The sequence below is a fragment of the Cheilinus undulatus genome, linkage group 9, assembly GCF_018320785.1.
Source record: "Cheilinus undulatus linkage group 9, ASM1832078v1, whole genome shotgun sequence".
NCBI classification, from domain to species: Eukaryota; Metazoa; Chordata; class Actinopteri; order Labriformes; family Labridae; genus Cheilinus; species Cheilinus undulatus.
Genome location: NC_054873.1, coordinates 48493137 through 48519499, shown reverse-complemented (window position 1 = coordinate 48519499; position 26363 = coordinate 48493137). Strand labels below are relative to the sequence as shown.

At 39.8% G+C, this 26363-nt stretch overlaps 1 protein-coding gene across 1 annotated transcript in view; it reads right to left on the bottom strand.

The window, feature by feature from the left end:
- The window catches only part of tmtc2b (transmembrane O-mannosyltransferase targeting cadherins 2b), a 222848-nt gene extending 202597 nt beyond the window's left edge, over positions 1–20251 (bottom strand). The window contains exon 1 of the mRNA XM_041796161.1: positions 19849–20251. Within this exon, the coding sequence (XP_041652095.1) occupies positions 19849–19931 (83 nt within the window). The 5' untranslated portion in view covers positions 19932–20251. The remainder of the gene's footprint in view (positions 1–19848) is intronic.
- Between the last annotated feature and the right edge of the window lie 6112 nt (positions 20252–26363).

Genomic DNA, 26363 nt, shown 5'->3' with positions numbered 1-26363 from the left:
TGATTACAGATGACTGAAGTATGGCAACCATTCTGGCAGCTGGCACCCAGAAGCCGAAGGCTGCTTTCCATCCTGGCATCAGCTCTCAAACCTACTGGCTGCGTTTGAAGAGTGCAGCATCTTTCCAGCTAATACCAATGCCATGTAAAACTAACAAATTAAGCTGGAATATTCACACACAAAGAGGCTTTTGTTAGCTTCCTAGCTGAGGATTCTGCTCTCCTTCTCCTTGAAAACGTTAACCAGAGCACGTACGGCCGTAATGAGCTCACTCGATTGGTTCTGACAGGTTTGGCTGCAAAGCTGCAGCAGTTTTCTGCTCTGTTCAAACACTGAGGTCTTGCCTCTTTGTCCTTCATAAACAACACAACCAGGGCTTAATTCCTCGCTGTTTGGGCACAAACGGCCTCCTTCATCGGGCCCAGGGAGAACACAGGGACCACACAGCCTCCTCTTCTCACAATGGACAAAGGCACTGCCCTGAACCGGCCAACTTGTGTCATAACCTTATCGAAAGCAGCCAGTGGTCCTCGTCGGAGAATAAGGCCACCGAGACGGAGGGGCCCGGTGAGGAGGGGTATCTTTCTCCTCTTCCTCAGTGAAGCGGGGGGGACTATAGCATCCCTGTAGGGTACAGGGGACAGGGACGTTTTTGTTTCTAATGGATTGGGTTTCTCTGCTTACACGTCGCGCCCCCTCTCATCCACAGTCCTGTTAATCCCATTAATATGAAGAGGGCCAAAAGCCCGAGAGTGGCCACAGCTTAAGAGCCATCAGCCAGCATTAGCCCTCCAAATCCAAACCCTTGTCTAGACCCATTAACAACCCGGCCCGGAGGAGTCAAATCATTTAACTCCATGTTAAACGAAGGGAACATGACCTATGGCCAGCATTCATAGATCACTACACCCACTCAGGTCTGTTTTAAAGGAGGCATGAAGATGACACAGCACATGCATCCTCTCATTCCACAACCACAGCTACAAAAAAGTTGGGACGCTGTGTAAAATATAAATAAAAACAGAAAGCAATGATTGTCAAATGCTAACTGCACCATTTCATGAAAATATTAGCTCATTTTGAATTTGATGGCAGCAACACATCTCAAAAAAGTAGGGACTAGGGCTGAAAAAGGAGGCAGCTGGGGTGGGAGTGACGCTTTGCCAGCAGCAGTGTGTTGCATTTTTGATGCAAGGAGGAGGAGGCAAACATTGGTATTCCCTGGCTATCAGCTGATCGTGGTTGGGGGTATTGCTTCCCGAAACTAACAATAAAATAACAATAAGTTAAACAATATCTAATTGCAATTATTTTTGCACATATTGCAAATTTGGCATCCATTGCTTTATTGAAGGGGATGATCATTTTTATGTCACTTGTTTTGAGTAAGAAAACACATAAAATGTGTGAATGTTTGCATAATGTGCATAAAATCTCTGCTGCTGCAAAATGTGAATGCATTAAACTGATATTTTGACACATTTCAAGTTAAATAAATATTGCATCACCTGCGGTTTGTAAATTGCTGCAGGCCATACTGCAAGCTAATCTAATTTGCAGTTAATTGCCCAGCCCTAGTAGGGACAGGACCATGTTTACCATCGTGTAGCATCCTCTCTTCTTTTAACAGCAGTCTGTAAACATCTGGGAAGTGAGGAAACCAGTTTCTGGAGTTTTCAGGACCCAGAGTCTTCACCTGTGAAGCCATGCTGTTGTGATGGATGTGGTATGTGGTGCAGCATTGTCTTGCTGAAATAGTCAAGGCCTTCCCTGAAAGAGACGTTGTCTGGATGGGAGCATATGTTGCTCTAAAACCTCTCTCTATTTTTCAGCACTGATAGTTCCTTTCCAGATGTTAGAGCTGCCCACGCCATAGGCACTAATGCAACCCCATACCATCAGAGATGCAGGCTTTTTCGCCTGTGTGCAGGACACGGCGTCTGTGGTCAAAATGACGTTACATCACAGAGCCTGTGAGACTCGATAGCAGTATCGATAAGCTGAAATGTTACTGATTTTTGGGTATTGGAAAAATACAGAACTGGGTCCTTACGGACCCGGGTTTGGATCCCCACCCCTAATGCACAGAGATCCATTCTCCAACTGCTGATGACGATATCAGACTCCAAGAGTAGAAATCGGAAAACTGATCGTTTTTGGTTTCCTGCATGTGCACATTGGTAAAAGGCTCAACTCAGCTTAGAAAATGTGGAGCATGCTCAGAACACCTACACAAATTTGGTTTGGTTCAGGTTTTTACATGCAAGAGTAAATCAGTCCCTAACAGCATTCTCTGGACGTGCTGAGAAATCTGAATTACTGAATTAAAACAGTTCTAAGCATTTTAAAAAGTCCAGTTTTAGTTGGACTTTCTGTAGCTGCATGTACTGAGTGAGGTGATCTTCCTTGGATGTAAAGCTTCAGTTAAAATGGTCAAAAAGTTGGAATATTATAATGAATCTATGTTTCTAAGCAAGGACCGGCTGGCAGATTAGATGTCTGTACGATTCCAGTCTTGGGAGAAACTGGAATGAAAAATCAAAAATATTCCATCCATGTTTGTTGGTGCTCAGCTACTGTCCCTGGAATAATGAGAGTCCCACGCTGGCAAACTGTAACTGTGAATAATCCGTCGGAGAAATCTACGGGGGAAAACGGGAGGCCAAAAAGATTGGGCAGGATGCCTCCCACAGATCTGCTTCCTCTCCTGCCAACAGCCTGAACTCTCTGGTGGTTTGAGGGAGGAAATGAAGGAACATCAAAACCCCCTCCTCCAGGCACCGGATCCACCGAACATTCACATCAGCAATTACCACCAGTTCACAGTCATTTTCACCATTTGATTGTATTTGAATTAAATTGACTGTTATTTAAAATTCCAAGTTAGAAAAGAACCACTTAGCAGCTTTAAAGCTGCTTTAAATAAGAAAATTATTTCCTATCTGTAAATCTGGGTCTTCAACCACAACATTAGCATTCAATCTGGCTTTTAAATTCTTTTAGACTTTGATTTTGATCCTCCAGTTGACCACTATATTTCCAGTTGGACTAACAAGCTTACCTGTTAGAGGTGTGATGGTGGTGTTGGCTTCCATGTGGAATCCACCCCAATCCAGAAGGAGGAAATGCTCATAACTATTCGCTAATTACTAATTTAGCAGTAATTAGTACTAGAACAGGGGTGTCAAACTCAATCCCAGCGGGGGCCAGAATCTGGATTTAGGTCCAACCTGAGGGTCGAACAGTGTCAAAATTTAACCAAAAACTGTAATTTTCACCAGTGATGAATTATGGGAAATAAAAAACAACTTATCTCTGATGATAAACACCATAAACACCAACATAAAAAAGTCAAAATGATAAGTTTAAAGGCTCAAAATCTGAAGTAAAAGGCAAACTTATTAGTTAAAAGGTTAAAACACAAAATAAAAGAAAAATAGACCAGAAAAAATAATATATGAGGAAGAAATATGAGAGTGAAAGTCAAAATCATGAATGTAAAAGATCAAAATATGAGACAAAATTCACAGCTGTGAGTTTAAAAGGTGAAATATGAGAATATGAAATCAAAGGTTCTGAGTTTAGAAGGCCAAATTATGAGAAACAATTCAAAATCGTAAGTTTTAAAGCTCAAAATATGAGGTAAAATTCAAAATCATGATTTTAAAGGCCAAAATATGAGGTAAAATTAACCCTTTAGGCACCAGAGTTTTCTCAAGAAAATATTCAATTCTGTTGTCAAGATTTCAAAAGGCTGTAGCTTGAAATGGTTAGAGATAAAGGCATACTGTAAATGAGAAAAATCTTCAGTATGACCCAAAGACTGTGATGGGAGTACATTCACTCTAGGGCTGAGCAATTAATCACAAATTAGATTATATCGCGATATGGCCTGCTGCAATTTTCAAATCGCATACAGTGCAATATTTCTTAAATCTGAAATGCTTCAAAATATCAGTTTGATCAATTTTTGCATATTCTGACATCACCAGGCGGCGGCCAGCTACAGCCTGTTTAATTCAGCAACGATGCTTGTAGCAATTTTAATATTTATGAATTTAAAATGTTAAATATGAGATGAAATTAAAAGTTGTGTGTTAAAAAGGCCAAAACTGTTCATTGAAAAGGTCAAATATGAAATAAAAATGTGAAAGTTTAAGTTGTAATTGTAAGATGCATAACTGAAAATTGGAAATGAAAACACAAATTAATTTTATCTAACTGTTTTTACTCTTGACTCTAATTTTGATGACTTAAGGATATTTTAATCATCAGGGTTAAGTTTACATTTTTATACTGGAGGAAATCTGCAGACCTCATACTGGTGGGCCAGTTATGGTTAAAATGTGATACGATCTGGTGGGCCAGGTATAACTGCACCACAGGCCAGATTTGGCCCCCAGGCCTAGAGTTTAACACCCTGGTAGTAGAAGGAGGCATAGCAAAAGACACGAAGAAGAGTTACATGCCACAGCAACTAGCAAGAAGTGTGCCAAGCATGTGCAATGTTTTGAAAACTCCAATCATGCTTTCATGTGTTTTGCACTGATGAGTCTTTCATCTATCCTCTCTGCCAGAAAGCCCAGATCAGTGGAGGGCTGCAGTGATGGTTGACCTTCTAGAACTTGGTCCCATCTCCACTCAGGATCTCTGGAGCTCAGTCAGAGTGACCATCAGGTTCTTGGTCTCCTCTCTTACTAAGGTCATTCTCCCCTGATTGCTCAGTTTGGTCAGGTGACCAGCTCTAGAAGTGTCCTGGTTGTGCCAAACTTCTTCCATGTGAGAAATCTGGAGGCCACTGTGCTCTTGGGAACCTTCAGATCAGCAGAACATTTTTGTAGCCTTCCCCAGATCTGTGCTTGTCAACAGTCCTGTCTCTGAACTCTGACGCTCTGCAGCTCCTTTGACCTCATGGCCTGGTTTTTGCTCTGATATCATTGCCAGAGATCCATCTGGAAAACCTCTGATAGACAGCGTTTGGGAAAGAGGGTGATTGGATGAGCTTTCTGTCTGTCACATCTTTACGGGCCAATCAGAGCAAAAAACATGTGACGTAGCCATTACCGAGGAGTAAACTCCATAGAGAGCTGCATAACGTGAACCATGGCGACTGTAGACATGTAAGTACATGACTTTTGTCGTTTTTGTAAAGAGAACAACTCACTGCTGGTCTTTGTTCTTCTTTTAACAAAGAAATGTCAAGTTCTGATAAAATTGGCGCTTTAGCAGCATCCACGCTAATGTCTTCCGCCATAACTGCACCGGCCTACGTCACGACTTACGCCACGACTCCACCGCGCCAGAAAGTCCTGCCCCTCATTGCTGATTAGTCCTGTCACTTTCTAACTGGGCTCAAACTGTTCAGACGGGAGCTTTGCAAGATGGATTCGCCAGTGAGAAACACGGAAAAGGGCGAATCTATCTGCTTTGCAAGGTTAGCAACCAGCTGGCTCTGATCTGAATCGAAGGCGACTGGATCAGATGGCTAGATTCAAGCAGCAACGGCTCGGCTCAGACTGCTGCGACGGTTGCCAGTGAAGTTCTGAAACAGTTTTGTCATGCTGCAAATTTTTTTTCTGAACTAGGCTTTAAAAACACAAGATAGCACAAACTGGAACTGTCACTACTGGCAGCTCTAAATAACCAATCAGACACACCCAGAAATGTGCAGCTGGGACTTCTTGTTGCTTTTTTTCTTTCAAATGGCTGATAGAAACTCATTTTTATAAACAGTGTCTGAGTTTGAGAATGCATGCATTGGTTGGAGGTTTCTTACATGCATTTATGTTTGGTGCTTAGATATCTGTCATGAATCTGGAGTATCAGTGACTTCTGTCCGTTTGACCCATACTAAATCCAGAACATATATGGACCAAAACCAGAATAAGTATCTAGATCAGTGGTTCTCAAATGGTGTGGCGAGGCAGAGACAAGTCTAGGTGTGTCTTGGGAATCTGGCTGGACCCCCGAAGAAACCCAGAGAATGGACCCTCCCCAGTTATGATTTATTGATGAGTATGTGTGTTGGATCAGTAGCATTGGTGCTAGCATCCTGGCTAACAGTTACCTCATTTGGCAAGCTATTATTGAGATGAAAATGGTGTTGAAGTGATCATTATTCATGCTACTTTTAAACAAGTTAACCAATTTTTCTACCCATTTTGCCACTAATTTTGTCAACTTAAACCATTTTTGCTGCTTTTTTTGTAGTTTTGCCACATTTAACCCATTTTTGCTACCTTTTCGACATTTTTGGCCTACTTTTGCTATTATTTGGCCTTTTTTTTGGCCAATTTTTTCATCACTTTTTTGCCACTTTTCTGCCACTTGTAACCTATATTGTCACCTTTTTGACAATTTCAACCCATTTTTGCCACCTTCTTGCTAATTTTCACTCACTTTGCCTTTGTTTGTCCACTTTTTGCCTAATGTTTCCCATTTTTTAATAACTTTAAACTATTTTAACCACCTTTTTACAATATTTAACTCCTTTGTCCACTTGTAACCCATTTTGCCACCTTTTTGACACTTTCAACATGTTTTGCCACTATTAACCAATTTTTTGGCCCCTTATGCCAATTGTTAACCATTTTTGACTTTGTCTTGCCACTTTTGACCCAATTTTGCCATGTTTTATCATCACTTTAACTATTTTTGCCACCTTTCAGGTACCTTTTGCCCACTTTTGCCACCCCCAGAAACCTCTCCCCTTTATCCCCCCTCATGGGCCGCCTTGACTGTTACATTGTTTAAAAAGTCTATTTTGTATTGATATGAATATGGTGTGCCTTGAGATCTTGGCTTAACCTTAGGTGTGCCTTGGGCAAAAAAAGTTTGAAAACCACTGATCTAACATATTCCTTAAAGCTCCAGAGGTGAGAGGAACTGTGCAGTCTAGAGATTATTTGGGACTACTATCAGACGACAGAAGGCCATTTAATGATCAGTATGATGTTAAAGCCTGGTTGTGCTTTTGTCCCAATGCCATCCTCACTGACTCTATTACCCACTCAACTTTGATGTCCCCATCCTGGCAACTGTGGGAAAACACACCATCCTCCATTTCAATCCACTTCAAACCCCAAAACTGCACAGAGAGAGAGAATCCCGCTCACCAAACAGGACCATCTGGAGGCAGCCGTTGGATGATGGGAGCTGAATGGCTTTTTTGGAGGGGGGTTGTCGAAGGGAAAGCAGACAGAAAAAGAGGGAGAGGAGAAGCTACGTCTACCACGCCATGCCGTGAGTCCTTCTCTGCAGACAGGATGGTAATTACAGGGCGCAGATGGAGAAAGTCTGACTGGGGAAAAGTGGAGATACTCAAAGTGCTGGGTTGCCGCCCTCGACATTACCACAAGCAGCCCATCCTAGAGTTAAGAGGAAGGTTCCAGATCAGTGAACCAGCAGACGGAGCCAAGGACGAGTCCGCCATGGGAGCAGACGGCGTCTTATCAGAACAGGTAGGTCAACGAAGGAACCACACAGCGCCATCTGACTGTCAACAATATGTCGATGATGACTGGGTTTATCTTTGCAGAATAAAACATGATAAATACGGATTATCACTGAGGAATAAAGAAAAAGAAATCCATAAATAAAGCTTCATTTCATTCTGTTTGTGTAGTCGGGTTGGTATGATCATCAGACATGAGTCACAGCCCGGAGCGTCGTGTGGCTGCTTCGCCGTCATCGACTCTGAGCTCACTTCAAACCGCATCAGCGTGAACTGTCCGTCCCTGCTATCCTGACTCCACTAATAAAGCTCTCAGGGCGGCAAGCAGAGCAGCGACTCGCCTTCGCCCAACTGTCTGAGCTTCATAAATCACCGCCATGCCCGGGAAGGCTGCGTCCTTCAGCGTGACCCGCAACCTTCACACATCCTCACACAGCCAAACGCAAGCGGCCAGAGGAATGAGCCGGGTGCACTTCATCACATCCGTCAAGCTCTTGACAGTCAACGGTAATCCATGAGACCAGAGTGTGTGAGCAAGCTGAAATAGACCTCAAAAAACAGCTCAATATTTCAGCTGTTAACAACTCCAGCGCCTGTTCTCACCCTGGTTAACCTGTGGTGTAAAACCTTCAGTAAACCAGAAACTTCCACAACTATGGCATTCATTCAGCCACACTAATACTGCACATGTGCTTCCTCTGGCTTCTCTAGTGTGCAGCTTACCCCTATATTACAGCAGTATTTCTCCTCTGACATTTATCTGGACTCTTCCATGCCTTCACTCAGCCCAAACTGCAGATTAGAGCAGCAGAGATATGAACCAACATGACGCATGATTCCCATTTTCCAGTGCAGGTGTCGAAGCTGTGTATGTGCCGATGATGAGTGTGTCCGCGCGAGGGAGAGGAAAAGCTCTCCAGGGCGATTTGGCACGGCGAACCAGGCCACTCGTTCGGGCTGTCATTTTTTATCCAGGGAGGGGCTGTTACTGCCTCGGGGGTCAGAAAAACTGCCCTGCTTGGCTTTTTTTCTAACAGCCTGGGGGATGAAATTTCTCATAACCCATGTAAACATCTTCAGCTTCACTGTGACCTCATGGTGGCCTCTGTTTCTATGCATGGGCTGCAGAAAGTTTGCTCAAATTAATGTGTAAGCAGTGTCGTCACCTTGCATACGATGTATGAGCATAAAAACACCCAAAAGCAGAGCACACCCAAGATAAATAACAGAAGGAAACAGACCATGAGGAATGAAACAGCCAGCTGATTGCATATCATCATGTGTCAGCTCTGGAGATGCTCTGACTGAGCAGGAACCAGTCATTATCTGCAGGTATTTATCAAAAATATGTGACTGGAAGACCACATGTGGTTAGCACTCATGCTCTCTGCAACTTAGAGAAGAACCAGGTGCAATAAAGAGTTATTATGAATCCACTAGTGATGCCCAAGGCTGGAGGAATTATATGTCAAGTTTGCCCACATTTGCATCGATCCAGACCCTTCTCGTGAACGCTGTATTTCAAGAACCTTTTCACAGATTTGTGATTTGTGTAATGTCCACTTTCACCCAATGATGAAACACTTTGAATTTGGAGGTCATAGGTCAAAGAACAAGGTCATTGGGCGTAATGTTTATTCCTTGCTTTCCAGGCCAGTTTTAAACTCAATATCCCCTGAACAGTTTGAGGAATCTACTCCAAATTTTGCACAATTTTTGCAAATTTTGTCCTGATGCAAGGATGAATCAGTCACATTTTGGAGGTCTAAGGTCAGATGTAAAGGTCATAGGGCCAATGTGCATCCCCTGCTCATAAAAGCAATACCTCATGATCGCTTGGAGGGACTTCTTTTAAACTTCGCAAAAACGATCACTCTAATTCAGTGACAAGATGCACCCAAGCCCTTCTTCTATAGCCGCCACTGCAATTGTAAACTTTGCAGCTGCATACAACTGGAAAGCAGTTTTTCCAGTCTTTTCATTTAATTGCTAGTCAAAAAAATGCAAGCGCATCTGCACTGTGAATCAGATTAAACTGAAATGATTCACCTCTGACTTGAAAAAACTATCAACCCTCTGCTGATGCTTTGGGTCAGTCATCCTCCAATCAAAGCAAGGATGATAAAATTCCACATCTTTTTAAAAACAATAATCCAACGTTAAAATCCATGTTGAAAACAACAAAATAAATGCAAGTCAGCAAGCTAAATCAGGTGATGTAATGTTACTTTTTGATGTGCAAAAACTCTCGCACAACTTGCACAGCCAGCATTTCATTCTTTACAAGGATGAACGTATCAGTGCCGAAGAAAAAGGCCAAGCAAAGTGAGAGCAAGAGACTACGGTGTGTTGCCATGGTTACACAAACGCCAAGCAAGGTATCTTAATGCATTTGAGCATATCAAATTACATAAACACATCCATAAATCATTATGCTTTATGCCACTTCCTTCCTTTGGTTCACAAGTTGGTCCACTTTGCTTTCACACCTCAAACGAACCACATCAGGGTTCAAACCGAGACCCCTCTTCTTAAGCAGACCAGAGTCTGCTTGTTAGGTCTGCACCAAAGATCCTGTGAGCATTCACAGCACTCCAGATGAACCGGACTGCGAGAGGAAATTGACCATAGTTCATTTAAAGTGGACCAAACAGGTCTGGTGTGAATGAGACCGAACAGAGCCGCATGAGCCGAAGGCTTTTATGTGTTTAAATGACTAAAATTTGTATATTTTTTTTATCCTTAATCTTTAAAATGTATGTTAAGGGCTTAAGTTTAAAGGTCACATATTCTGCCCCTTTAAAACAAGTTTATATTGGTCTCAGAGGTCCCCAAAACATGCCTGTGAAGTTTGTTGCTGAAAAAACACTCCAGTATTGGATTTTTGCATGTCTAAACACCCCTCTGTTTCTGTGTCTGTGGCTTTAAATGTTACTGAGCTGTCAGACTCCGCCCCTGACTCCTCCCCTCTCAGGAGATGGATGAGGCTTAATGGATGTGGCTCTCCTGACCCTCCTCTTAGCTGCTAGCCTAGAGGAAGAACAGGGGAGGAGGGCGGAACTTTCTTCCAAGCGGGGAGGGCCAACCAAACCTGTGGGCAGGGCTAACTCCCCACATGACATCATGAGTGGAAAATCTGAGAACGGCTCGTTTCAGCACATATTTTCTTAAAGGTGGTGAATGGGGGGGGGGGTCTTTCTGATTCTTGGGGGGATTGTGGACAGGCCAGCTAAAGCCTTGTGAAGTGATTTTTGCATAATATGTCCCCTTTAAGGTCTGAAATACATACAGTATCTAAATACACTGCCTGGCCAAAAAAAAAAAGTCGCCCCCTGGAATTAATTCGGGGGTTGCTGCAGTTGGTCAGGTCTAGGTTCAACAACATTATGTGCCCAAAGAATGAGGTCAGCTGACTACCTGAATATACTGAATGACCAGGTTATTCCATTAATGGATTTTTTTCTTCCCTAATGGTACGGGCATATTCCAAGATGATAATGCCAGGATTCATCGGGCTTAAATCGTGAAAGAGTGGTTAAGGGAGCATGAGACATCATTTTCACACATGGATTGGCCACCACAGAGTCCAGACCTTAACCCCATTGACAATCTTTGGGATGTGCTGGAGAAGGCTTTGCGCAGTGGTCAGACTCTCCCATCATCAATATTAAAATTAATGCAACACTGGATGGAAATAACTAATGGGACATTGCAGAAGCTTATCGAAACAATGCCACAGCAAATGCGTGCTGTAATCAAAGCTAAAGGTGGTCCAACGAAATATTAGAGTGTGTGACCTTTTTTGGTGGTGACTTTTTTTTGGCCAGGCAGTGTATGTTTATCGATAATGGTATTGGCTTAAATAAATCTGTAAATAGAGCATATTTATTATTGTCAAAATCCAGTAATGTGCCTTAATATCAATAAAATTTAACAATGCATCCCTGATGTGAGCGTACTCCTAAATTACTGTAAGAATAATCGGTGCAGTATTTACAGATATATAGATTTTTAAGGGTGCAGAACATTATTAGTTTGATGTTGGTAACAATCTGCCTGTATCAGCTGTAAATATTAGCCATAAAAACAGATAAGTCAGTGGAGTTAATACAGCTAAAGTCTTTTATTTTATTCATCATCATTCAAAACACTTTAAAGCAGCCTTACTCAACCCTGCTCAACCAAAGAGTCAAATTGTTGAAAAATACCACAATCTAAGAGGTGAAAAGTGGCAAAAAAAAGGGTAAAAAAAAAAAAAGGTAGGCATCAAATGCTAAAACTGGGTGAACAGTGACAAAAATGTGGAGAAAAAGTGGCAAAAAGGGCAGGAAGTGGCAAAATTCGAGTGAGAAGAGATAAAAAAATGAGTTACAGGTAAAATGCAAAAAATGGTCAAAAGGTGGCGAAAACATGACGAAAATTAGTGAAAAGTGACTCAAATGGAAAAAGCAGCAAAGAGTGGAAAAAAGGGAAAAAACTGGCAATAGGCAGCTTACATGGGCGAAAGTGGCAAAAATAGCAAAAAAAAACAGCATAAAGAGTCAAAAACTGGGGAAAAGAGGCGAAACCTGGATAATAGTGGCAAAAATGGGCAAAAGAAAAGACACAAGTGGGCTTAAAGCAGTTACAATGGAGTAAAAATTACAAATAAGGGCAATTAAACAATAAAGTAAAAGTTGATAATTAAATCCAACTGTATAAGTGTAAGAAACAAACTGATTAATGCAATTTGCAATGGATAATTTCTGAGGTCAAAGTTTTCCATTTTTTAAGGTTTTCTGGGGGAATAATATTTAAAATTATGACATAAAAGAGTCACAAATCATCAGAAAAGAACCGCATGTGGCTTTGAGTATCACTGCTTTAAAGTCTGTTTTAAGAACTGTTCATTTATTCATCCTAAAACTTTAAACTGTGTGTTATAAGGACTGAAGTTTTAGCTCTGAATTCAAATCTAGGCTAAAATCAATTTGCAGTTATCAGCATACTGGCATATCGGCATACAGGATACCGTGCATCGCTGTTAATTTTGAAGGGAAAAAAGGTTTTGACCAGAACAAGTGTCTAAAAAAGCTTATTACTGACTAAAACTTAACTAAATTTAAAATAGCTGCCATATTTAACTGTGCCTGAGCAGAGCACTCGCAGGAATAATATGAATTAGAAAACAGAGCACCATGTATCAAACAGCCTATTAATTCTACATCCTAAGTTTGAGCTCTGCAGCCTCCCGGTCATTTTAAACGTCCTTCTATTCTGACTTTTAATCACTTGCTGAGTAAAGTCGATTCATCGGGTTTTAACAGCCGGTGGCAAAAAAGCAGCACAGTCTGTCTTAGCAGAGAGGAATCGATATTCCACTGTGACAAAATATCCATAGTTAATTCTGCTGCTACTATTTATTACAAACACTGGATGGAGAAGACAGAGCTTCATTTTACTTTTAAATGCTCTCTGAATAAGACATCAGCTGTTTTCCTCTCTGAGCTCCAGGCCTCACGTTTGGTAATAATGATGTATTTGGAGTTTCTGAAAAACATTATCAGAATGATCCATAAATTACTGTCAGGCTCAGTTAAAATAAATCCTGTCCACAGGCTGCAGGGCATCGGCTAATGGCTTCCTGTTTGATCTATCGTCATGCACGCGTTACGTCATTTGCATGATGACAGCGTCTCCACCATCAGTGGTTTTTCTCCACATAAACTCAGCATTAGCAAGTGAGATGAGCCTGTTTGACCACGACTGTTTTAGTTAAACCTCTCTCTCAGCCTCCATCCTCCTGTATCTCTGTCCTCCAGTGACGCCTGAGGGGACAAGAGACGGCTGCTAATTACATGCCTGAACCAACACATGGTGTTAAAAACAGATAAGGCTGAATGAAGGATAGCCTGCAATGGAAAAAAACATTTCAGAGGCAGAGCACATAAAAATAACCTTTAAGAACTAAAGATGCTCTGAGTGACTAGTTAACATTTATAATTGGCTGATTCTATGTATATATTATGCAAAATCACTTTTTCAGGCTTTTCTAACAAAAATATGTGCCCCTGGCCTGTCCACAATCCATTCCCTTCCTCCCTCTCTTTCCCCACCTTTCAGAAAATGTGTGCTGAATCAAGCCGTTCTCAGATTTCCCCTCATGATGTCATGTAGGGAGTAAGCCCCCCCCGCCCTCGCTCGGAAGAAAGTTCTGACCTCCTCTCATGATCTTCCTCTCACCTGCCAGCTGCAAGGATCAGGAGAGCCACATCCATTTCCTGAGAGGGGCATGGTCAGGGGCGGAGTCAGAAAGCTTAGTCACATTTAAAGACAAAGACACAGATAAAGCTCGTTCTGAGCAGAGCTGAAACAGAGGGGTCTTTAGATGTAAAAAATACAAAACTGGAGTGTTTTTTCAGCAACAAACTTCACAGGCATGTTTAGGGGACCTCTGAGACCCAAATAAACTTGTCTTAGAAGGGTAAAATATGTGACCTTTAAAGATGACTGGTATCTATCAGCAGTAAAAACATGATCAGGACACTGGACAGCTGTGTCACCCAGGAGTCCTGCACATCTTGGACCCAAACTCTCATGGTAGTGATTAACATGATGTTAACACTTCACAGAATGATCAGGATCTCTGTCTTACATCAAACCATGGAGGCTGGAGGCTCCTGCAGCGACTCTGCAGCAGCGCTAGCCACTCACCTCCACAGCCCCGCTGCTCTCTGACAGGTTTATGGACACTGAACACCATCTATCTCACACAGGAGCACCAGAAGCACCTGAGCATTAAAGACAGAGCCAACTCCACCACAAGCGGAGTATTCCAGCAGAAAAGCCCTGAAGGGAAGCGTTCTGCAGGAAGTGTTGTGTACACATGGAAATAGATAATCAGCGGATGTGTTAATGTACCACTTCCCCGCTTAGCTTTATCCTCCTGCTGTTTTAAAATTAGAACAACACATGTGAATCCATGCTAACTGCTGCTAATCACTGCTGCACAATCTCCCTCTTCAAATCAGAACATGAGCTCATGATTAATAGAGACGCTACATAGAGACAGCATGGAAACCATGATGCCACTGACCTACATCAGGGCATGGATGCTGCATAAATGAGCCCGAGGCACTGTCAGCCATCAACTATCAAAAGGCCAGCTATGAGTAATGCATCGCCCGGCTGAACCCGCGCTCCACGCCTGCTGCTTCAACTCATGGTTTCAAGAACAGGGGTCACAAGTTTCCACATCAGTTTTAAGCTCATTAGATGTGAAATGTTCAACTTTGCAGGAAGTTACAGCAAGCTGGAACATTTTTAATGCACAGTTTGTAAACGCTGCTGTCAGGGAGCGCTCCATGAAAACAACAGATGATGTGGAGGGTGCTGGCTCCCCCATCCCCTCCTCCTCCTCCTCCTCCTCACCACCCCACTGAAATAACAAGTGACACATTAAGTTCCTCTTTCCAGTGACTGGAATACTGTGATATCATCATGTAATGTTGTAATTTAGCACTCTACCCACACTGAAGCCAGCTGTTTACTCTTCTTATCAGTGTCAACACAGAGAGAGGCCCGGTGTACCAGTTCAACTGGTGCTGGATTAACTGGTGACTCGTGTTTACCCTTCAAATAAGGTTAAATGTGCAACAACACCACTCACTTCACTATTAGAACATTTTATTAGTACCTAGAGACATAAATGTCAAAAAGAGAGTCACGAAGTTTTAATCCATAAATATTTGGCAGAAAACACAAGTGACTGTGCAGCTGCCTGTTCAAAATAAACTCCCTGTTTAAGTGGAATACTTTAGTTCAGTATGGTTTTGGTTAGGGATGGGAATAAAGGTTATTATGTCTAACTAAAACTAACCAGATAAATGAAACTAAAATGTAAAAATCTTTTTTTTTAATTGAAATTAAGACAAAAACAATCCTTGGTAAATAGACAAAGACTAAAACTTCAGGGACAAAATCTCTTTAGTTTTAGTCTTTGGCAGCAGCAGACTGAATAATTCATAAATAATCTGGCTAAGCGTGTCAATAAAGACAGAGCCGTGTCTGGAGAAGTCACACCTCTGTGTGCTGTTTATCAATTTCTATATTCTCAATGTTTCTGACCAAGCATATTCAATCAGATAAACCTAGAAAGTTCAGTTACACATGTAATTCAAAATCAGTCTGAATATTACACCGTGTGCACAGTGCACCAGTACTGACGCTGTAGAGTGAAGGGACATGCTCACTGTGTTAACTCCTGATAGAATCTGTGGTTACAGTTTTTACATGTTCAGTCTACATGTCGGCGCCATGGCAGGACACGTCCAGGTACAGCTGTAAATTAGAAGGATATCTCAGGCTCAAGTCTTTTTTAATCAATTTGGACATTTCAGTGCACAAATTTGACATACTGCAGCCTTACATGTGAAACTTTACTGCAAGTTTCAGCAAGTTGGAACAATCTAGCAGAGCTAGCCTCTGCTTCAGAGAGATGCAGACACATATGCATCCTCCAGAGATCAATTATTTCCTCGAGACTTGTAGCAAGCTGCAGCACCTTGCACTGAGGCACAAGAGCATGCTGTATTTGTACTACTGGCTTCAACGCTGATGGAAATAAATGAGGAAAAACATTTACTGAAACATCACACAAGTCAGCGGGAGAGTATGCAACAGAGAGGAAACTCAGACAGCACCAAACTCCACCGATAAACTGACACTTTCCTCTGAGATGTCTGTGCACAGGTGCTTCCTAGAAAGTTAGAATATCGTGGAAAAGTCTTTTTCACTCAGCTTAATTTAAAAGGTGGACCTGCCTACCCACAGTGAAGCTGAAAGTACTACTAACTGGTTTGCTAAGCATGGTATCACTGTGTTTGATTGATCCAAGCTCATACAGAATCTATGGAGTATAAATCAGCAACAAAAACTCCAAGGTAGCTTCTGCAAACAGTTAAACAGTTCCCAGCATGGTCATATAGTCCTTAAAACTGTGATGTGCTTTAGCATCAGGTCTCATCAGAGTAACAGATGCTACTAAACAGTAGCTTCCTTTAAAGTGGTGCTCTATCATTAGGGAATATATCCCCATATTCACGCTAACTATGACAGCTTTAGTGAAGTCTTTCACATGTAAATAACTGCCATCATGTTTCTTTGGCCAAAATCATGATTAGGAATAAGATCCCATTAATTATGCAGCTCTACTTGCGTTTTATTTGCTCCATTTTAGTTGCTGTCTTGAGATTTTTAACACTTTTGAATGTGGGATAATAAAGCTAATTTTCCCTTAATGATGTGTTCTTTCTTAAGATCTCTATGTCCTCGGTTCTCAACTGGTGGGTCGGGACTAAAAACTGGGTTGTGAAGCCATTTTCAGAAGGTCACTGAGGTGTGCCTGGATAACTAAATGCATATCAAAAAGCACGGATGCACTACAGCTCGAACTCATCAGTGAGGTGGTGTTTTTCTTAAGGATTTTGTTGGTGATTGTCTGCATTTATATGTACGTTTTGCTCTTATTTTCCTCTGTTAAACTTGTTGCACAGCACTTAAACTGCCATTATTGTGCCTAAAAGGAAGGTCACTGACTTAACTCGCTGCTGCAGACGTGGCAGAATGGCTGTCAACTCTGATGTTGAGCGCGCTGCACTTATATACGTACATAGGGCTCATATCACTATATTATCTGCATATAATAGCTTTAAAAGTTTGTATAATCAAAAATATTGCACCTTGGACTTAAATCAAACAATGCAACCGGACTAAAGAAGCATGTTTAACCCTGTACCTACTGAGCCGGAGCCAGCGTTGTGTTTTATATGTCCAGAGTATTATTACCGTAACTCTGTCAAAGTTTGTCTGATCAGAAAAATTCCAACGGCGTTGGAAAGCTGAGAATTGTGGGCATGCGCACATATATGGATCATTATGGTACTCACAACCATATGACGTGGGGGTTCATAACAAAACACCATAGCAAAACACCAGAAGTGTCGCAAGACCGCTACACAGATTCTCAACACTGTAACTCGAAAGTTTGCCCAATCTAAAAAATTCTAATGATGACAGAGAGCTGAGAATCTGTGCTTTCCAGCAATACATGATGTGTGGTATATATATTTCAGTAATGTCCAACAGCACCGCGAAAACGGCAGCTTTGGCAGAAGACGAGTGAAAAGGAGAGTGAAGGAAGAGAGTAAAAGGAGAGCTAGCGAGAGTGGTGTTTTGTTTTCAAAAAATAGTGTTAGATAGTGGCATTTGTGTGTGTCTGTCATGTGCAATAATAATATGTTACTGAGAATGTTGAGAATGCATTTTTCCACCTTTATTTGCACTAATTGTCTCCTATGTATACAGTTATCTTTTGCACTGTTTTGCACACCCAGAGTCCTAGACTCAAAAATGACTGCTGATTGTTCTAAACATGTATAGGTTCACATTTCAAATGTCAAATCAAAACTTCATAAGCAATAACAACATTTCTTCTCATGAAAGTCATGACAAACAAATCTGTTTTTGTGTGTTTCTTCTTTTAAACTGCTGACAATTCCATATAATGTGCAATAATCATTAACCAGATGTTGAAAATTCTGGTTCAAGTACTCCTGGGAAAAGGGACCAAAGCTCTCAGACTTAGGGCATTTCCTGACTATTTTACAGCCATAATAACAAAATATGTCCAAATCGCCATTTTTAGACTCAGTAGTTAAAGGGTTAAAAAGCACATCATTACAGAAGCCTTGCATGCACATGCATGCATTATATTTCACCCAGACTCTCATGATATCACATGCATTTTGGTTGTTTGCAAGAGTAGCTGTTCTCAGCTGGTCAGGGATGCACTTTTATCTGCATTTACTAGCTTTAAAAACTAAATATCAGTATCTGCACACATGAACATTTCTGCTGTTATTTGCAGCCAGCATACCCACTATAAGTACAGCTGCGCTTTCAGGTATCGCACAGCCTGACATTGTGGCTGCAAATGCAATTTGATTAATCTTGCAGCACCATACCTGCAGACAAAAACGTATGGAATAAAACAGGAGTAAACCATCCTGCAGCACAGAATGAGAATCAGAACTAGCTTGATTTGCCAGGTTTGCTCATGAAAACAAGAAGATGGCTCTGGTTTGCTTAGCTCTCACTTTAAAGAACTTAAATGTTAAATATTCAAATTAAAAAAAAAATAAATATGTACAATATGACATTTAACTGCTAAACACAAATTGAAATTGAAACTTGATTTACTGTCCTGTCCTAGTGATTAGTGCCTTTGTCAGTCACCTTTACCTTGTGATACAGCTGCATATTTTACCGATATTTAAGGCTGATATATAAGATACAAAACTGAAATGTACAGCTGACATTTTGGTATTAAATATGACCGGAAATGTACATATCTGCCAGTATAATATTCAACTTTTAAAGCTCTTATCTACCTATGTGATATCATGCAGATAATATCATGCAGCTGCTCCAGAAAGTAGCCAGGATGAACGTGTTCATATGGGAAACTGAGAAAAATACAATTAAAGTATGCATGTCCCTCCAAGGCTTCTGTAGCAATGTGCTTTTTAAGCATGCTTGTTTTGTCTCTTCATTCTTCCATGCAAGGTCAAAACAGCAGCATTTCTCATTAAATGAACCAGAATTTAAGAGATTTTAGTGATTAGGGGTTGAGATTTCTCTTTAAGGAGGTGATGGAGGAGTAAGCATTTAAAATATTGTACACAGGTTAGATAGAAAGGAGAGTCATTTTAATTATACTGAGACTGCTTGTGTATGCTTAGATTTTTGTTTGGGAGCTTAACCTGCCCGTTTGTTCTCAGGTGTCATTGTGTAACTCGGACCATCTTAATCCTCCTTCATATTTTATTTCAAATGACTATGAAACCTCCTGTCATTTACCTGGGAGTTAATGTGGAACACTGATTGCAATAAAACTACAGCTTCTTCCACTAAAGAACCACTGGACTAGGATGTATAAAAGTGTAATTTTCTGAATTGAACTGCAGAAAATAAAGAACTCTCTCACGTTAGTGTAATTTCTTTAGATGCACCTGTAGTTTCTCCAGAGTCTGAGCAAGTCCAGACTTTGCACAGTTCCTGCAGAAGCATGCTGCATTCTGTAGCAACACACAAAACATCACAAAAGTCTGCAACAACACCACAGCCTGTATCTGACAGCTCCAAAGCACCAAACTCCACTGACAAACTGCCACTTTCCTCCAGGATGTGAGTGTAACCAAGCTCAGCTCACAGAGCTGTTCCTGCAGCTCATTCAGAGACACAGCAGCCTTTAATGAAGCCTGTGAAGATGAATGTTGACCAGGACTGCCCATCTGCAGGTGAAGGGTCATCAGACAGTCAGCAGAGTTGGTACCATGAGCTGGAAGTCATCCTACCTGTCATCGTAGCAGAAATCGGCTCCCAGAGTGTTGACATAGAGGACCAGAGCCACGGCGCTGCACAGCAATTCTGCAAACATTTCTCTGTCTCGCTCGCACGCGGGGAAATTTAACAAATAAAAACTAAAAAAAAAAATAGGAAAATAAGAAAACGACAAAGCGAGAAAGAGAGAGGCAGCGGATCTGGATCTCTAGTCCCCCTCAGTCCTCGTCTTTGTCAGCGTGTCTCCGCGAAAACAAGTCCGATCCCCCATCATCCTCTCCGAAGTGCACAAAGTGAGTAATCCATGCGTGGCCGTGGTCCTAACCCATGTTGGAGAGAGCCGGAGAGCTTTAGATCCCGCAGAGAGCCGAAGGAGGAGAGCGGTGTTCGGTGAGCTGACAGCAGACAGCACGCCTTCCTTCCTTCCCTCCACACTCAGCAGATCAGTGAGGGATGCTGCTGAGCCCGCTGCTCACAACCACCGTCGTGATTCACACATGCGCCAAGCACGCGGGGTTACAGCGGCCACTTCCGGTTCACTTACAGAATAAAACGCGCTGATATAAGTCTTCCTTTACGTCGTTGCTTTTATTATGCGATGGTTATGTCTGAGTTTCTGCAAACGGCATGAAGGAAGGAATTTTTTATATTACATTTTGGAGTCCAATTCCAAATTAATAAGGGTATTAAGGTATCTTTACTACATTTTTATTTATTTATTTATTTATTTATTTATTTATTTATCCATTTTAAATGATTAATTTGTTCATTTACCTTTTTCTGATTGTTTTTTTTTTAAATCAACTTCAGTTCTGAACCAAAACTACCAACTATTTGAGTATTTTGTGGGTTTAACCTCTTAAATACCATCATAACTGCAAGAGGTTGTTATTGTTTTTTTTGTTTGTTTGTTTGTTTGTTTGTTTTGTTTTGGGTTGTTAGTTTTATTATAAAATAAATGTCAAGTGGCTGGGGATTTTTTTTTCAAGCATAATTCAGTCAAATATGAAAGAGGAATAGAGTCACTAAAAAAAAAAATAAAAAATTGGTGTAAAAAAAAAAAGAAATCCAATTGTGGGAATAAAAATAGAACCCGGAGACAGAACTTAGAATTCTTTAATCTCTTTAAGTTTTATTGTCACAATTCTGACTTGGAAAAAGAATATTTAACCCCTTAAGACCAAAGATCCAGATTTAAGTCAATAAATAATACATGAATAAATGCATGAATGAAAAAATACAAAATAAAATAAAAATAAATAAATAAATAAATAAGTTTACCCATTTTAAATAATGACAGCCAATAATAAATGACTGATCTAATTTCAGACATCAGAACCAAACAGAAGTCCTGATCTTATCAGATTCACCGTTCCTGATTCTCCTTCCTTTAATGATTTTATTGAGTTTGCAGAGACAAAGTCACATAGGCCACACGTTTGTAAACTCCCCCCGCCGCCCGCTGGGTTCAGGCCGGGATATTGACCCTTTTCTGTGTTAAGTATCCTGGACTAAGGCCAAACTTCAGATCCAGGAACACGCCTGTGCTTATCAGACATTACATACTACTTTAAAATCATTCTAAATAAAATACAGATTTAAAATACCAGCAGATTTATACATCAATATGACAAAGATCACACATTTCCTCCTAGAAAAAGAATCAGTCTGAAACCTAAATACTGGAATTATTGTTGAAAATGAACTTCTCTTTCCTACAAACAAACAAAGTCATAAACAAGCAAATAAATAAATAAATAAACAAATAAATACATGATTATATAGATGATAAATAAACAAACATTAAATAGGGATGGCAGGAATAAAGTGCAGAAATAAAAAGGCTAAATGAGTGGATTCAAACAGATTTAGTTTTGAAAAAGCACAAAATTGTTATTTCGTTCAGTTTTAATCAGTCGTGTGTATAAAGTCTTAGAAAAATAAAAACGTTGGGTTCATCAGATTGGCTGCAGGAGTGAAATCTGACAGGTGGACCCTGGCCATGCTGAGATCAGGATCTGCCTCTTTGTTTTCATTTTGCATGAAAGTGCATGTTTTTATCAGACCAAAATGTTTGAGGGTTTGGTGAAAATAGTTGTAGCTAGTCAGCCCTGGTGACCTCTGTGGTTAAAGAGAACATTAAATATTCACTTACCTCACACTTCAGGTCAAAATGTCCATTTTAAGTCAGGATGAACGTTTTTACAGCGCCCTTTAAAAATGAACTGTTCAAGTCTTTTCAGCACATACTGTACAAGGGTCCATTTATTTATTTATTTATTTATAAAACTAATTATAACTATTATAACTAACTATTAATTAATTAATTAATTCTTTTATTTATTTGTTTGTTTGTTTGTTTGTTTATTTATTCTTTTATTTATTTATCTATTTATTTATTTATTCTTTTACTTATTTATTCTTTTGTTTATTCATGTATTTATTTATCTATTTATTTATTTGTTTATACTTTTATCTATTTATTTATTTATTTGTTTGTCTATTTGTTTTTTTTATTTATTCTTTAATTTATTCTTGTATTTATTAGTTTGTTTGTTTTTTATTTATTCATTTATTTATCTATTTATTTTTCTATCTATTCTTTTATTTATTTATTTTTCTGTTTATTTATTTACTTATAAAACTAAATAATTAATTAATTAATTCTTTTTTGTTTGTTTGTTTGTTTATTTATTTATTCTTTTATTTATTTATCTGTTTATTTATTTATTCTTTTACTTATTCATGTATTTATTTATCTATTTATTTATTTGTTTATACTTTTATTTATTTATTTATTTATTTGTTTGTCTATTTGTTTATTTATTTATTCTTTAATCTATTCTTGTATTTCTTAGTTTGTTTGTTTTTATTAATTCATTTATTTATTCTTTTATTTATTTATTTTTCTGTTTATTTATTTATTTATTTATTCTTTTATTTATTTTTGTTTGTTTGTTTATTTATTCTTTTATTCTTGTATTTATTTGTTTGTTTATTTTTACTTTTTGTTTATTTATTTATTTATTCCCTTATTTATTTATGTGCAGGTAAATTCTGATGTTATAGCTTAAGGAGAAGGATCTTGGTCAATGTCACAAAATAAAAATAAATATAAACTACAAAGTTCTGAGTCATTCTGGATGAGAAAAGGGTTTTTGAGAAACACAAAAAAGATGTTTTCTTAAAAATTATGGTCATTCATAGATTTCCTTTCTCTCTTTTTCTCCACTCCTTTGTTTTCTGTATTTTCCAGTTATTCTCATTCAGTCCTGGAATACTGTATGGAATAATGAATTAAAATATCGACTGTATTTCTTATTTAATCTTAATGCTTGGTGTTTATTTTGCTGTGTTGTGTTCCAGACCAGCTGCAGCTCCTAAACTCCCCTTTATTAATAAAAACCTCTGGTTCTAGTCTGAATATTTTCTGACGTGTGTGAATCTTCTTTATTCATCTGTTTCTAACCGCTGCAGCTCTTAAAGCTCCACTAATACTTGTTCTTGTGCTTTTATTTTGTATGTAATCCGCCTCACTTCCGCTCCTGCTCTCAGTGTTTCTAGCGCATTGACGGAGTCGCCAGCCAAACGCATGTGGTGTGGAGATCTGGCACGCATGCGCAATGGCTGTCCTCGGAGCTGGGGATAAATCACAGTCCATGATGCTGAGAGCCGTCGGTGAGGGTCACTCACTGCCGCTAACAGCACTCAATAACACGGCGGTGGTCCACGGAGGGGCGTTCAGGGACGGCTCGGAGATTTGCAGGGGGGTTCTCCGAGTCTGATCATGAATATTTGATGTTATGTCACTATTTGCTCATTCCCCAGGGGTTATTACCGTAATGACTGGGATAGCAGTGCAATTAGAGCTCTAACTGTAGCCATTAACCTCCAGCTATGCTGTTAGCCCACATATTTCTTATTTACAGGGATGCTTTCATGATCATTCACCCTTCAGGATTCATGAAGCAGCAGAAATATGACTGTAGTGTATTTTGAGCAGTTTTAGTGAATCCCGACACTTCATCAGAAAATACCTGCAGGAAAAATCAATGAGCACGACTGACCTCAGGCAGTCAAGAGACCGAAAGTTAGATTTTATGGAAAGTGGAACGCAGTTATTTTTATTTTTTAATTGAATTTGGTTTGAAACTTTATTTTGAGACCTACAGTAACAGTTGTAGATGCCAGAAAATAGCAATATTAATGAACTATGAAAAAATATAAATTTAAGTAATAACCAAAAATTTGCTGATTAAATTTGTGCATCTAAAAAGGAGTGAGAAGAAGTCTGTAAATGATTACACTTCACTCCTCCACCAGGAGTGATTTATTGATAAGCTTCCTTTTCACATAAATGCAATTAGAGTAAATTCACATATTAATATAAATCAGAATCTTTTCATATGTACATTTGTGATTCTATTCTACATGCACTACTCAAATATAAATCACTCATACTCACAGAGGCGTATGCACTGTACAAAAACATTTGTAAATCCTAAAACCCCCAACCACAGATTTTTATTGTTTTAGTAAAGAAGAAGTAGAAACATCTGCATTTTAATAGCTAACAGGAAATGTCCTCAGAGACTCTCCAGTGGTTGTTTTCTGTTGATTTGACCATCATAACAGAAGGAATCTGTCCCCACAGTGTCCAGTAGAGGGCTCACAGTGATGGTGTCTATGGGAACATCCATACAACACAAACGGTCATTTTTGGGCCTCTTTAAAAGCTAAAAACTTAAAAACCTCATCAGTAACTCAACTAAATTAGAAAAGATGAAATGATCAGTGTCAGTGTTGAAAGGCGGGACCCTGAAAGCCATGATGAATGATCATGATGATATCCAAGAATAAAGAGGCCAGGGTGCACATGTGCACAGAAACACAACCCTTACCCTGATGGATAGAGGGCCTGAGCTGCTGGGGTTTGGAGTCTCGCTCAACAGTACTTCAGCCGTGCTCAGGATCTCCACAGTTCCTGACCCAAGCCCCCGAGCTTTAAGACAAGCTCTGGTTTCATTATTTCATTGTCATTTTTTTCATTACCACTATTTTATCATTCTGAAGTAAATATCAATCATTAGCAAACTCTACAGCTAGTGTTGGTAGATTACTTTTTAAAAGTATCTTGTTACTAGGGCTGTCAAGATTAATCGACATAATCACACTTATAAAAGTCCACCATGAGTGCACTCATTTTTAAGAATCGTGATTAACTGCATGCTTTATGATCCCTTTAATTTCACTTTGGCTAAAGCATGTCAGCGTCTCCCTGCAGCCACAGGGATGTTGAATAAGTCCACCACTGCCCCTTTATGTCTCAATTTACTTTAAAAACTCACAGACAGCTCAGCAGAAGTCAAAGTCCTCTGAAACGTTTTAAGCTTCTCTTAATTCATTTTCAGTCCATGAAAAGTTCCTTTTTTCGTGTCAAGTTAACGTTAAAATCTTCCACTGATAAAAGCAGGTCTGCATCTCAACATTCCATCCTTGCCTCTGAAACATGATGTCATACTTCACAGCTAATAAAACATTCCATCCTTGCCTCTGAAACATGATGTCATACTTCACAGCTAATAAAACATTCCATCCTTGCCTCTGAAACACAATGTCATCCTTTACAGCTAATAAAACATTCCATCCTTGCCTCTGAAATATTATTTCACACATTGAAATGATCAGCTGTAAAGTATGACACACTGTTTCAAAGGCAGGGAAAGAATGTTTTACAAGTTTTAAACGATGGCATTGTGTTTCAGAGGCAAGGACGGAATGTTTTATAAGTTCTAATATGTGAAATTATATTTCAGACAGGGCTGCTTTGCTGCATCTGGCACAGGGGGTCTTGAATCTGTGCAGGGTCTAATGAAATCTCGAAACTACCAAGGCATACTGGGGCCAAATGTGTTGCCCAGGGTCAGAGGGCTCCCAGGTGATGGGTCCTCCAGCAGGATGAGCCCAAACACAGAGCTAAAACCAGCCAAGGACTGCTAAGAACCAAACAGCGGAAGAATCCAAGTACAAAATAAACTTAAACTTTAAAAAATAATGGTGCTGTTGCTTTTGATACTTCAGATTTTGTCCTTGAAATCATCATTCTTATTTCACTGCAGAGCACAACAGTGAATATGTAGTAATGTACGTTAACTGTATGTTAACTAGCTGTCTAAATGTTGAATCTGAATGCTTTATGACAACTGGATCTTTGAAATCTGCTGCTCCTTGAACACATTTTTAGTTTTAAATCAAATCAGTCAGAAAAACCTGACTCTGGTCATAAAGTCAACCAAACTCTCCCTATTTATAAATTAATAGCTAACATTGATGTGACTCATGACTCAGCTCCTGGTGTAAATGTCCCTGTGAAGTGGAAACACATGTAGGTGTGTGTGTGGGGAGGGAGTACGGGGGGGGGTTCATGATGAGTGTGACAGAGGCCGACCTCCCTGCGTGTCTTTGGATCCTGGTTTTAAAACATTACGGGCACACGGCTGGGCTCTTAGATAATTACAGGTTTGCTGAG